This window comes from Gopherus flavomarginatus, chromosome 5, assembly GCF_025201925.1.
Source record: "Gopherus flavomarginatus isolate rGopFla2 chromosome 5, rGopFla2.mat.asm, whole genome shotgun sequence".
NCBI classification, from domain to species: Eukaryota; Metazoa; Chordata; order Testudines; family Testudinidae; genus Gopherus; species Gopherus flavomarginatus.
Window position 1 is genome coordinate 142,494,598 of NC_066621.1, and position 13,452 is coordinate 142,508,049.

Here is a 13,452-nt window from a genome sequence, read left to right on the forward strand (position 1 = left end):
GACGAGGAAGGCTACTTTCACTGAAAGGTGTAATAGTGAACATGCAGCCAAGGGTTCAAACGTAGGTCTGGTGGCCTAGTAGTTGGAGGTAAGTCCTGGAAGAGGTTTGGACTGTTCACTGTAGCATTGATCAGATACACTATAGTGACAAATCTGTGTGGCAGTAGGGAAGCTTTCACCGCTAACGAGTTCTAATGAACCCCAATGAATTATAGTTCGTGTACTGGTGTCACTGTTGACTTCTGAATGTTTATTTTAAGACCGAGTTTTGAAAAGAGTGATGTTGTCTTTTGTATGGCTTCTTCCCGAGTGGGGTCTTTGAGCAGACAGTCATCTAAATATGGGTATATCATGACCCCTTGCTTGCACATATGGGCCACTGTCACTGCTAGAACTTTGGAAAAAACTCGAGGGGCCGTGGAGAGGCCAAAGAGCAGTACCTTGTACTCATAGTGATCTTGTCCCAAAACAAACTGGAGGAACCGCCTGTGTGATGGATGTCTGGTGACATGAAAGTATGAGTCTTGCAGGTCAAGGGCCAAAAACCAGTTCCCTCATGAGATTACTGTTGCTAAAGTAACCATCCTGATAAATGTGTTTTGACAAATTTGTTTACGTTTCTCAGATCAAGAATGGGCCTCCAACCCCCAGTCTTTTTCTAGGTTAAGAAATAATGGGAATAAAGGCCCTTCCCTCTGTGTTGTACCGATACTGGTTCTACTGCACCCAAGTGCAGGAGACGGTCTACTTCATGCCTCAGAAGGTGCTTGTGAGGGTAGGTGGGGGGAATGGAGGTGAACTGGATGGACTAACTGGTGGTGATAATTTCCAGCACCCATTTGTCTGAAGTAATAATTAGCCATGCTGGGCAGAATGGTGTCAAATGGTCTGTAGAGGGATGGTTGGTAGAAAGAGGTTTCAGCCACTGGAATTGGGGGAGGTCTCTCGGACCGTCAACCAAACCATCAAATTTGATGTTTTGGTCCAGGATGTTGTGATGAAGGAGATTGAGATGGGAGTGGCCTACATCTTGTGGGTCTTTGCCTCTGCCTCTGGGCGTCATACTGCCTCTGCGGTTGTGTGTAAGGCACTGATCTTGGGTGTTGTGATGGGTCATATATGCCCTGTTTTCATTTTTGTGCAGGTATGTAGATGCCTAAAAACCAAAGAGTTGCTTTAGAGTCTTTCAGTGCGTGGAAGGACTTGTTGGTCTTACCTGCAAATAGTTCTGGACCTTCAAAGGGAAGATCCTCTCTGGTGGATTGCACCTCCTTTGGGAATCCAGACAGAAGGAGCCAAGGGGCATATTGCATTACTGTGGCAGTTGCAATAGATCTTGCCACTGTGTTTGCTGAGTCTAAGGATGCCTGCAGATCTGCTCTTGCCAGGAGACGGCCTTCAGAAATGACTGACCTAAATTGCTCCTTTTTGTCTTCAGGGATAAAGTCACTAAATTCAAACAGTTTGGAGTTTTTTGTGTGATTGTATTTTGCCATCAAGGCTTCATAGTTGGCTATTCTGAACTACAATGTTGCTGATGAATAGGCCTGGTGACCAAAAAGATGCAGTCTTTTCCACTCTATCATATGGGGTGGTCCTTGAATAGTGTTGTCTGCCCTGCTCGTTGACAGCTTCTATGAGTTTGGTTGGGGGTGTGAAAATAGAATTCTAGGTCCTTCGATGGGACGCAACACTTGTTATCCGCCCTGTTACAAATAGAGGATTGTTGTGGGTGTCTGGCAGCTGGTCTTGGCAGGATCCATGAGTGCCTCATTATAGGAAGGGCTATTTTGCAGGAGGCTGACGTGTGTGATACGTCCACCAACTTGTACTGGGACTTAGCAACCTCTTCCAGGGGGATTTGGAGCGTGTCCGCCATTCTTTTAAACAACCCCTGAAATTGCTTAAAATCATCTCTGTTGTAGGTAGCAGAAGCATGATAGTCTCATCTGGAGAGGAACAGGAGGTGTTAGTTGCAGAAGTGGCCTCCTAATCTAGAGCCTCCTCTGTTTTCTCAAAAGTCTCCTCAGGGAGCTCATGGGAGCCTCTTCTCTGACGCTGCTGGAGTGCGTCTCTGCTTTTCCCTGGAGGTACTGGAAGGCTTGTAGTAATATTGCCTCCGGGTCCCAATATGGCCACTATGGCAGGAATGACACTGGTGGTGGCATCCATGGATGTCCATACCACCCCTGGGTACCAGCTCTGGAGCGGTGTCCTGGCTGTTCCTAAAGATCTGGTCTGTCGATTCCCTGGATAGGTGAAGAGTGGTGTGAGGAATAAACATCTCCCCTCCTCGTCGTCGTCCTCCTCACCGGAAAAAGGAGAGGCATATCTGTCTGTCTGTCTAACGGTGCTGAATGTATCGATGCTATATCAGTACCGAGAAGAGGTGATTCTGGTGCCACAGCAACCACTAAGTCCTTATGTCGGAAAAACTGTTGTGTTCCAAAAGAGATCTCAAGAATCTGTAATTGTTGCAGTACCGGGAATTGTGTTGGTACCAGGAGGTGTTGAGCCACCAGGAGAATCGGTGCTGATCGTGTCTGTACCGAAGGACGTAAAGTACACTTTGGTACCGCTGTCTCTGCACTATGTGCCAGAGGGCCAGGAGATGGCGCCATAAGCTGAGGCACTGCAGAGGTGCTCAGTACCGAGTGTTTAGTTTGCTTAGTTGCTGCAGTCGGTGTCATAGTAGAAGGGGTAGTCTTGTCTCTGCCGTCCTTCTGAGAGCCTGCCCGCTTAGGGTCTTTGGCTTTAGTGTTAGTGGAAGATCCTGCTGACTTGTAGGTACTTAGCCATGGCGTGGTTCATACTGATAATATGGAGAGTTGGAGAACACGTCTTTTTCAAGGCTCCTGTCATAGGAGAAGTGGTAGCTCTCTTCTTTGTCCTTTTTCTGGGAGACAAGTCCTTCCTGTGCACAGTCAGTGAGGGAAGTCTGTCACAAGCCAAGGTGTGCGACCAGGAGGAGTTTGTGATCCTGGGTTGGAGGCTGGGTGGAGAGATTTCTCCATGAGGATGAGTTTAAGGCCCCCTCTTTGGCAATGAAAGCACTTCTGAGGTACTTATGTTTCCCCCAAGCAGCAGACACACTAGGAATGTCCATCCGAGACTGGAATTGCCTCTCGGCAGGAGAGGCGACATTTAAAGCTCGGAGACATGGGCATTCACAGGTAAAATTATCCCTGAGAGGGGTGAATGAAAACAAAGTAAAAAATATTTTTTTTAAGTGAGGAGAAAAAAGAAAATGAAAAGGGATAGGAAACAAATTCTACCTAGCTATTCAATCTACTACACTGTACAGCTAATCCTAAATTTAAAGGTAAGTTGCACAGAGGCACTGCCGAAGCTCTGACTCGGAGCAAGGGCGGTTGAGAAGGCACTGACGAGGTTGGCAGCTAGTTAGCTGCCGCTACAGGCACAATACAAGGAGAGTGCATGTGCAGCCTGAATGGATACTGCTGTCAAAATTCTCCGACTAGAGGCACAGGGGCGCACAAGCACCCACAGGAACATCACTTGAAAAAGAACAGATTTTAGAACATCAGTCTATTTTCCCTAAAGCCGTACCATCCTCTGATGGTAACCTAAGAGGGTAACTTCTTCAGACAGAGGCGGCTCTAGGTATTTTGCCGCCCCAAGCACAGCAGGCAGGCTGCCTTTGGCGGCTTGCCTGCGGGAGGTCCCCAGTCCCGTGGATTCGGCGGCATGCCTGCAGGAGGTTCGCCGAAGCTGCGGGACCAGAGGACCCTCCGCAGGCATGCCGCCGAAGGCAACCTGCCTGCCACCCTCACGGCGACCAACAGAGCGCCCCCCGTGGCTTGCCGCCCCAGGCATGCGCTTCGCGTGCTGGTGCCTGAAGCCGCCCCTGTCTTCAGATACCCCCTTTGGGTGCCTATCCCTCAATCTGGTTCCCCTGGACCGACTTCCTCCTAACCACCAGTCCCTGAATTCCTCAAGTTTTCCTTTTTAACCCTGCCACAGACCTTTCGATCTTCTGCTTCCCAGGACTATTCCTGTCCTGGCGTTGTCTCTAAATGTCTCTCAAGTGTTTGCTGAGAAGTGGCTTGTCTTGAGCCATGCTATTCCCCAGCCTGCTTGTTCTTGCTTAGGGACCCCTATTAAATTAGATCAGTATAGTCACACAGGGAGCATCCCAATAACCACATCAACAGACAGCATTCATAAATTATTATATAGAGCAGTTCCACATCCATCACAAATATTACTCATTTAATTTTAAAAGGATTTGAAGTAGATTCAATATATTTTTCCATAGCTATTTAATTTTAAAAATTTAATGTAAAAATACACCCTGCTATATAATGATAACTTTTATATACTCCAGGAAGTGAACTGTACTTTAATCTTCTTAAAGACGAAAGAAAATAATCTATGTGAAACATTTAACATTTCTCTATACAAAATTTTGCAGAACAATGAATAAAAAGGTTTTTACCTGTGTCATAAAATAAGATATACACTTTTTACAAATAAAGCATAGTTAGTCCAGGAAATTTTTAATAATTCTGCTATCTCAAGAACGGCATTTATTTAAGAATATATTTAGGTACGATAGGTGTAATAAAGGTACCTCTGGTGCAAGATATTCTGGAGTGCCACAGAAAGTCTTCATTGTTGCTCCATCCTTGATACCTTCTTTGCATAGCCCAAAGTCTGTTATTTTTATGTGTCCATCTTTATCCAGCATAAGATTTTCCAACTTAGATAAAAATCCAAATTAAAATGGTCATTAGATACACAGTCCATACACATGAGTGAGTTTGTAAAATACTTGGTTATTCTTTTCAGCCCTGTTCATCCTGGGATAAGAATTATACTAGCTACCAAAGCACGTACCATGTAAATATACATTTACATCATTTCCCTTAGGGATAACTTCAGAAAAGGAACTTGAGATCATTGGGCAGTTGACATACATATAATGAGAATATAGAAAATAGTCATACTACATCTAAGCTTCTTAAATGTTATAGTCAGCAAAAGCACAAAATTTAAAAACAACAAAGGAACTCCTTTGCCCCTGATTTTACTTAGAGCATCTTTCATAGGCCATTTCAGTACTAACAGAGGCTAGCAGCAGTGATAAAAAAAAAATGAATTGATTTAAAGCTAAGGGATCAATTTACAATACTACACGTTGCATAGTAAATATGCTGTACATTTACTCAAAATTTGGCAATTATCTAAAAACTGAGAGAATTCTGGCACTATCCATTTCTGATGGAACTACACATAGTTCATGAAAATAAGTTCTATATGCTGACGGTATGTATGATATAGGGTGGAGTTTTCAAAGGAGCCTCAGAGAGACAGGTGCTTAACTCCTACTGAATTTCATAACAGCTTGAATATTCATGGATTCCAAGGCCAAAAGGGACCATTGAGTTCATCTAGTCTGACTAGCTATATAACACAGGCCACAGAACTTCCCCAAATAATTTGTAGGCCAGTTCTTTTAGAAAAAAACATTCAATCTTGATTTTAAAATGGTCAGTGATGGAGAATCCACCATGAACGTTGGTAAGGTTCTCCAGTGGTTAATTACTTCCACTGTTAAAAATTTACATCTTATTTCCAGACTGAATTTGTCTAGCTTCAATTTACAGCCATTGGATTTTGTTATATCTTTCTCTGCTAGAATGAAGAGCCCATTATTAAATATTTGTTCACTGTGTAGACACTTATAGATTGTAATAAAGTGACCCCTTAACCTTCTCTTTGGTAAATTAACTAGATCGAGCTCCCTGAGTCTGTCACTATACGGCCTGTTTTCTAAACCTTGAATCATTCTTGTGGCTCTTCTCTGAACTCTCTCCAGTTTATCCACGTCCCTATATACCCAGCAACTAAAATGAACTGTGGACTGAAAGTATAGTAATAGCACTTCTCATACACTTCTGGTGAGGGAATGCAGCCATCATTCTTAAATGAGAAAGAACACAAAAGTTTGTATGATTCATTTTTCCTCCCAAACAGAAAACCAAGTGAAAACTTAGCATTTTAACTGCAAGTGAAAAATAGGGCAAGGGAGCAGAATGTTCACACAGTTTGAATTTGTACATAGAGCAGGAAATTGACTGAGACATCACAAATACACTCCATTGCTTAGAAGAACTACCAGGGTCTTTTTCATAATAAAGTGGACAATTCTTTAATTTCATATCCATATGGAGATGCATCCCCAATAACAGAGTGCCCCTTCATATTCTACCAACGCACAGGTTCCATACACTTGGAGTGAATCAATCCCCAAAGTACACTTTCTACAGCACCTTGTACAGTATTCAAGTGCTTAGTTTGAGATCTTATAATGATCACGGCCAATAATAATATAGCTGTAATATTTCTTTTATAACAAAGTTTGGTGGATAGGTTTATTGTATTTCAGTATGATCAGCTTCTGTGACTTTAAGAACTGTAACAGTCCAAACCCATTTTTAATATCTTATGAAATTAACAGTCTTCTAAGTACCTTTAAATCTCTATAAACCACATTCTTCTCTGAATGCAGGTAATCCAGTGCTGATACAATCTCAGCTCCATAAAACCGAGCCCGGTCTTCAGAAAAGACACGCTCTCTTGAGAGATGGAAAAACAACTACAACAGCAAGAATTTATTACATTTAGAATGCACATACTTCTGAGTTATGTACTATACTTTATAGACAATTCTGCCTGGAATCAGAATTAATCCAGAAAGGAACCTTTTCTCCCTGACACAGCTATGCTCAGAAACATTCTAAAAGCTGCACCATAAATTAAATGATTAAACATAAATGTAATATATTTCAAATTCACAGCTGCTCTATTTGACAATTCGATATACTGTTAATTTTGTCAGTATATATAACTAAGAAATCAAAAAAATTTCTTAGCTAGTTATTTATTAAGCCAGATTTTTATTGCATGACTTTAAAAGCAGAAGATTCCTTATTTGTCATAAATTGGATTTCTCTTCTTCTGAAATGTCTAACAGCATGCGTTTTCATTTACAGCTCTCTCCTCAAAATACTGTGTTCTTTGAAATTATAATACAAAAAGCTTCAATGGTGTAGAGGAACTAGAAAGCAGCATCACGATGTACAAACCTCCTGCACCAACAAAAGACAGACTTGAAGATATTAGTGTAATTTTTGTTAATTAGGGACTCATCCCTGAAAACCCTTACTCATGTATGTAGTCCTAACTCATGCGAACAGCCCCACTGACGCAGGACTACTCATGTGAGTTAGGACTACATATATGAGTAAGTTAATGAGGGCTCAAACCCAGCAAATCCTAACATGAAACTGAATTAAAAAAATTCAGGAACATCCCAAAGCCTTTTAACGTGGTTTCCTTACCTCTCCTCCATTAGCATACTCCATAACAAAACACAAACGATCATGTGTCTGAAAGGAATACTTTAAAGCCTGAAACAAATTTAAACACAGACTTAGCAGAGATCCCACATCAAGGTTTACAAAAGTGCTTTCAGTGAAGTTTTAGAAACAGGGATAGAGATAAAATACATTATATTGTAACAATATAGCAATATTTTATAGAAATTTCTCTCTGATAGGTTCTTCAGCAGCACTTCAACACTGATCCCATGGTGGTTTTACTAAAATAACATATAGGTCAGATATGGGAGTTTAACTAACATAGGGATCAATTCTGGAAAAACACACACGGCTAACACTTGCAAAAATTATCAAAGGGTTATATTACTAATGGACAGTTATATCTCTGTCCCTTCTGCTTCCTCTACTGCTGCTGCTCCAGGCTGACAGCCAGCCAGGGGATTGAGAAATTCTGCCAATATGCATTTACCATCAATTCACAAAAAACAGAACAGGCAGGGAGAGTGGTGAAATGTCATGAGGTGCCTTCATCCAGTTGTATCATGTGCATTCCTGCATCACATGTCCCACCAGCTTGTTTGCCACACCCATGGATTTATTTTGTTTGGGTCATGACCAAGGCTTACAGCTGCGTTTTCAAGTCAGGCAGTTGCAGCCCTTTGCTTTGAAGATATATTTTGATTTATGCAAGCGTACTATTATATACAAACAACCATGTCAATCTGCATTACTAGGTGGCACATTTGAATCAATAACATTCTTGTGGAGGAAGGGAGGAGCAGGTTTTGGGGTTTGTCAACTCTGACAGTATTCTGTAATAAAAAGTAAACAAACATATACTGTACAGTGTCCAGTCTCTGGTATATTTTCAAAAGTGATTAACAATTCTGGGGGCCCAAACTGAGACACCATAAAGCACTGAGCATCTACCCTCTGAAAATCAGGATCTTTGAAAGTGTCGCAAGTTGTGCACCCCAAAAAATCAAGGTACCCCAACACACTAGTTACTGTTAAAAACCTACACCTGTGAGACTTGTTTTATCATCATGATAATAAGGAGGAAAGCCGTAGCTGTGACAATGCTGAATTTGCTTACTAGATGTACTAAAAAATGAGGAACACTTACTGTTAAGAATGGGTGCCTAGAATTCTGTAAAACGCGGTTTTCTGTCAGCGTGTGTGCTACTTCATCCTGCAATGCCACCCAGAGAAAGTTATCAATGCAATCACTAAAGAACAAGAGTTCCATTAAAAACAACAAATAAGTAGTCACTTACACAGGGTAAATTGCAACTCTGAGGTCACTCTCCAGAAGCTAGAGGGTTACACCAGGGGTGAATTCGGCCCAGAACGTTTTAATTTACTCACCTTTGCAACAATAACTTCCTTCTTCAGGATTTTCATAGCATAATATCGTCCAGTTGCTTTTTCTTTAACTAGAATGACCTTCCCAAAAGTGCCTTTTCCCAGAAGTTTAAGATATTCAAACTCATTCATGGTCTGTTAAAGATATTTAAGTTAAATATAGGTCATGATCAACCTCATAATACATGTAAATAGTATCCTAAGTAGATGAACTGACCATTTTGGTCAGTTAAAATGACGCATATACCGTTTATGATTTGCTTCTAGAGAGTTAAAATCAGAAACTAGTTCTTCAAAAAGAATATGACTGTTACACTTCCAAGGATCTGACACTTCAAAGCCATTGAATTGCTTAACAAAACAAACAAAAAAACCCTCCTCTATTTAACTGAGAAATTCTTTATGTGAAATAGGTAAGAGCCAAAATAGGTGTTTTGGCCATGCAGCCTATGTCAGTGAGCAAGCTTAGGAAGGCCACCCACATCTCTCATCCTAAAGATCTGTCAGTCCGATTCCCGCTCTGACGTTTTGACATGAGAATAAGTCTCCCCATATTTATGGGGGATCAGCCTTGCTGTGACCCACAGAATGGGGATAGAAAATGTGCAGAAACCACATAGTCCATGTGCAATCTTTCTCGTTCTTGTTTGTTTTCTATTAAAAAAGGTGGAGGGAAAATAGGAAAGGGTTGGTCTCTTGGATCCTATTCCAGCATCTTCGAGGGGCAGTGCCAAGGGTGCGACAGAAGGTCTGTGTATCCAGGGGCTCACAAGTTCCTTGCTAGAAAGTATTAAGAGATGCTCCTGATAACAGCTTTCTTGCTCCCTGACTGAAAACATGACAAACTCTACTTCCACAATGCAAGCTCTGCTAGGACTGGTTTAGTTCACTTTGAACTGCATTAACAAAAGCAAGACTGTACTTTTGGTTGTGTGGGACAATTGGTTTCAGGATCTAAACCAAGGGTAGTCAATTTTCTTTGTCAAGGCCCAAATTTCTTGGTCAAGATATAGTCAAGGTCCAGACTCCAGAGAAAATCATTAAAAACAACAATGATGATAACACGTAGTAAATAAAAAGATTTCGGGGTCCATTCAAATGCATCTGGCAGTCTGGATTTGGCCCATGAACCACCTATTGACTACCCCTGATCTAAACAGTCATTCAGACCGATCCTTACTCAGAGTGAATCAGCGCACCATAGCTGAGAAACTCTCCACCACCTCCATGCCACACTGGCTAAGCTAGTGAGGTCCTGCAGCATCCTACTGGAATCCTCCGGCAAGATGCTAAGGGCCCAATTAGTAGGGGTCATGTTAAACTGATGGCAGCCATGGTTCAGAGTGGCATATGGGTAGTTGCCTAGGTTGGTATAAATGTAATTTTGTAGCATAACCAAACGTCAAAGCCTACGGTGCATGTTCATTAATGATGCAATTTGACAGCCAAGATGCTTTTGCTGTTCATTGTTTTGGTTCATTTTCTCAAAACACAGGCACAACTCTGGGAACAAATGGAAGAAAAAGAGGCAAGGGCATAGAAGAAAGCCTTACTATAATTTACAGGGTAGGATCTTCTCAGAAACAAATATATTGCTATGGGGGGAGGGGGGAGGTCTTAATGGCTGCCTCTCGCTTGCATTCAATAAACCTAATAGTGCCCCTTCCCTTATAATTATTCAGAATCTAATAAAGGATTACTGGCTGACAGCTGACGCTGGACTCAAAGCTTGGAGCTGTGGCATCAGCTAGGTGTGCACATGTAACAAGGTTCCCTTTAAAAACACTGATCCTGCTATACTAACTTACCACTTTGTGTTTTGGTTTTGTCATAGAAACTTCCATTTCTTCAGCACCTGAATTATCACTAGGGGAACCAGATCTAAAATCCATCATTTCCTCCTCCTGTTTTTTAAGGCTGTCTGCTACTGTTTGGATGGCTTTTGTCCATTCTTCCCTGAGAAAATGTAAGCAATGACATTTGTTATTCATGACCTCAGATTACCATCTGCCTCAGCAAGAGTCACAAAAGAATAAAACGTGATTATCTGATAATGTAAAACCAATTCAATGAATGGTGAAAAATCCCATGTGTTTCTAAGATATAAAAGTTGGTTTTCAAAAAACACTTTTAATGTATATATCCATTATTACAGCTATTAATTATTTTAGAAACAGGAGATGACTCAAGTCCCTGCAATATGAATACAATAACTAGGACCTTCAATATATAGCAAAATTTCTAAAATGCACATTCAATCTTTAGGGCAACACATGGTCTAAGGATACACACATTACATCTCAACATTAGGCCTGCCAAAGCCAAAAAGCTACAAGGCACTTCCACAGCACAGAGCTATTTAACACATACTCGCTTTTTCACAGTACATTGTAACAAAAATATGCAAGAGTTCGACACACAGCGACAACTCATCACACACACATGCCATTTTTTAAATGAATATGTTTTCCACTACCAGATAACATTGCCCAGGGTTCTTGGGTTGTCAGAGAAGACACTAAATGTGTTACAATGCTTGTATACAATACAGCTGTAGCGTTTCACAAAATATCTCTGCTTTTGTTGGTTGTTCTCTCCCTGTTTTGGGATTCCCCGCCCCCCCCAAGATAGTATTTTTGATCTTAGATGCAGGTACCAGGGTACAGAAAAGTGTCCACAATTGTTTCAGCAACAGATGCTCTACTACTGCCTCTCTATTCCTTTGGAGACGACTCCAATTGCAGTGAAAGTGTCTTGTGGGAAATTTCACATTGTAGGAAGCTACTGGAGTGAATGCTCTTGCCTTCTGGTTCATTTCAATGCAAGTCTACCAAAACAACAATTCACATACAAACAATAGTTTATTTTAAATTTGTAACTGTAACCTTGTCAAGTATTTTCCCTCATCCTTACCCCCAACTTGCTAGAAAGGCCAAAACAAAAAATAAAGTGGATTAAGTTTAGGTGTCGGCAGATTGACAAAAGTGGTAATTAGCAGCGAAGGAAAAAGTATTGGGTTTTTTTGGTGAACCTTAAGAGGTTTCTACTGAGCACTTATCTACATTAGAAAAATGGGTTGCGATTCAGTTGGTTTATTAACTTACCTCAGTCTAGCCACAACCTTTTTCCTACCCTGGACAAACTGCAGTGCCTTCTTCTTCAAATAAGCAGGTGAAAGTGTACTCAGGTAAAAAGCCTATCCTTCACCTTGACCTGCTCTGTCAAGTTAAAAGATGTTACAATGTATACACACTAGGAAAACGGTCATGGTTAGGAGAGGTTAATTAACATACCCTGGCCAGCAGAGAAGCCCTTAGGAGATGAGCTCGCTATGTCCTTAATACACGCAAACTCTTGATACCAATGGACAAGAGCCGAAAAATGGAAGTTAGATATTCTAAATGGCTGTGAAAAGCCTGGGAAACCTATTGGACCCGCCCACTTCTTTGTCTTTAACATAAAATTTGCACTTGGTAAGCAGTATTCACTGACTGAAGCCAGGACAGAGCTAAAAACAGGAAAATGTTTCTTTTTAAACTGTTTCCATAGACTTCATTTTCTAGATTTATTTACAGCACAATTCCTGACAAAGAACAGAATGAAGCCAAAGGAAACACCACTGAAAAGCTGATGAATTTCAGAAATCTTTACTGAATGACACCGCTTCACCAGTTAACATCAACACTCACATTTTAGCAACCTATTTATTCAATATTGAAACAGCTACATGTGAAATGTTCTGTGATTAACATAATAAAAAATGCTGCACAGGAGTATCCAATTTACAAAAGATTTTCAAAAGTATTTGGCATTGGTCTAACTCTGCTCCCACTAAATCACAGGTAAAAAAAACTCCCAGTAACTACAGTTGGAGCAGAGAGAGACCAATGCTAAACACACTGGAAAATCCCACCCTACAGCTAGACAGGGAAAAGTAATTGAGAGCCTTTAATTCTAACATTCTGGAAAGAGTGAGTCTGCAGCACAGGCTCCCATTATTACACTGACATTTCTTCAAAAGATCTTCCTAAGAAGAAGCAAGTGTTAAAAATATTTAAAATGCAGATACTGCTGTTTGCACTTCATCGTAACATACAAAGCGTCACATTTTTCAAATACGCCTCCACAACTGCACCTGCAAATATGCACTAGAGTGAACACACTACAGTAAGTAGTTTACAGGCAGACACATAGAATCCGGGAAGATATATTTCCCAGGTGCATTTTTGAAGGGCCATTGCTTTAGAAGTACATCTTTCAAAACAGCTGAACTTCAGTTTGAAAAATAAAATAGGAAAAAACAAAACAAGGTCCAGGCAAGACAGAGTATCTGGCATAAAATTCTAATTAAAACTATAGCAGTTACACTGGCATTACCTTGGACACCCCTCACTCTTGCCCTGCAGTACCCTGAATTTTTCACTATCTTAATAATACAGTTGTCCTATCTAGTTTATTTAGCCAAATTACGTCCAATTTAGTATTCTCTGTCTGGAGAATATCTGCCTATCCTTCAAGAGGAGATGTGGAGTGATGTTAGCAAAACCTGTGGATTTTGTCCAGGCAACCTTAACTTGCATGATCAACCCTTGCTCAGAAGATCCTCAGACACTGGAGTCTTGAGGTTAGGCCCTTGAGATGCCAAGAGGTGGGAAAGCACGTCACATTTGCACCCAGAATAACAGTTTCTGAACAAAGGCACAGATTTTTCTTCAACATC

At 41.0% G+C, this 13,452-nt stretch overlaps 1 protein-coding gene across 5 annotated transcripts in view; it reads right to left on the minus strand.

The window, feature by feature from the left end:
• Positions 1-13,452, minus strand: part of AKT1 (AKT serine/threonine kinase 1) — a 112,592-nt gene that overhangs the window by 27,701 nt on the left and 71,439 nt on the right. For all 5 annotated transcript variants that reach the window (XM_050954182.1, XM_050954186.1, XM_050954185.1 and 2 more), the window contains 6 exons: positions 10,541-10,688; positions 8,736-8,867; positions 8,494-8,559; positions 7,368-7,436; positions 6,497-6,622; positions 4,595-4,723 (listed from right to left, as the gene is read on the minus strand). In XM_050954182.1, the coding sequence (XP_050810139.1) occupies positions 4,595-4,723; positions 6,497-6,622; positions 7,368-7,436; positions 8,494-8,559; positions 8,736-8,867; positions 10,541-10,688 (670 nt within the window). The remainder of the gene's footprint in view (positions 1-4,594; positions 4,724-6,496; positions 6,623-7,367; positions 7,437-8,493; positions 8,560-8,735; positions 8,868-10,540; positions 10,689-13,452) is intronic.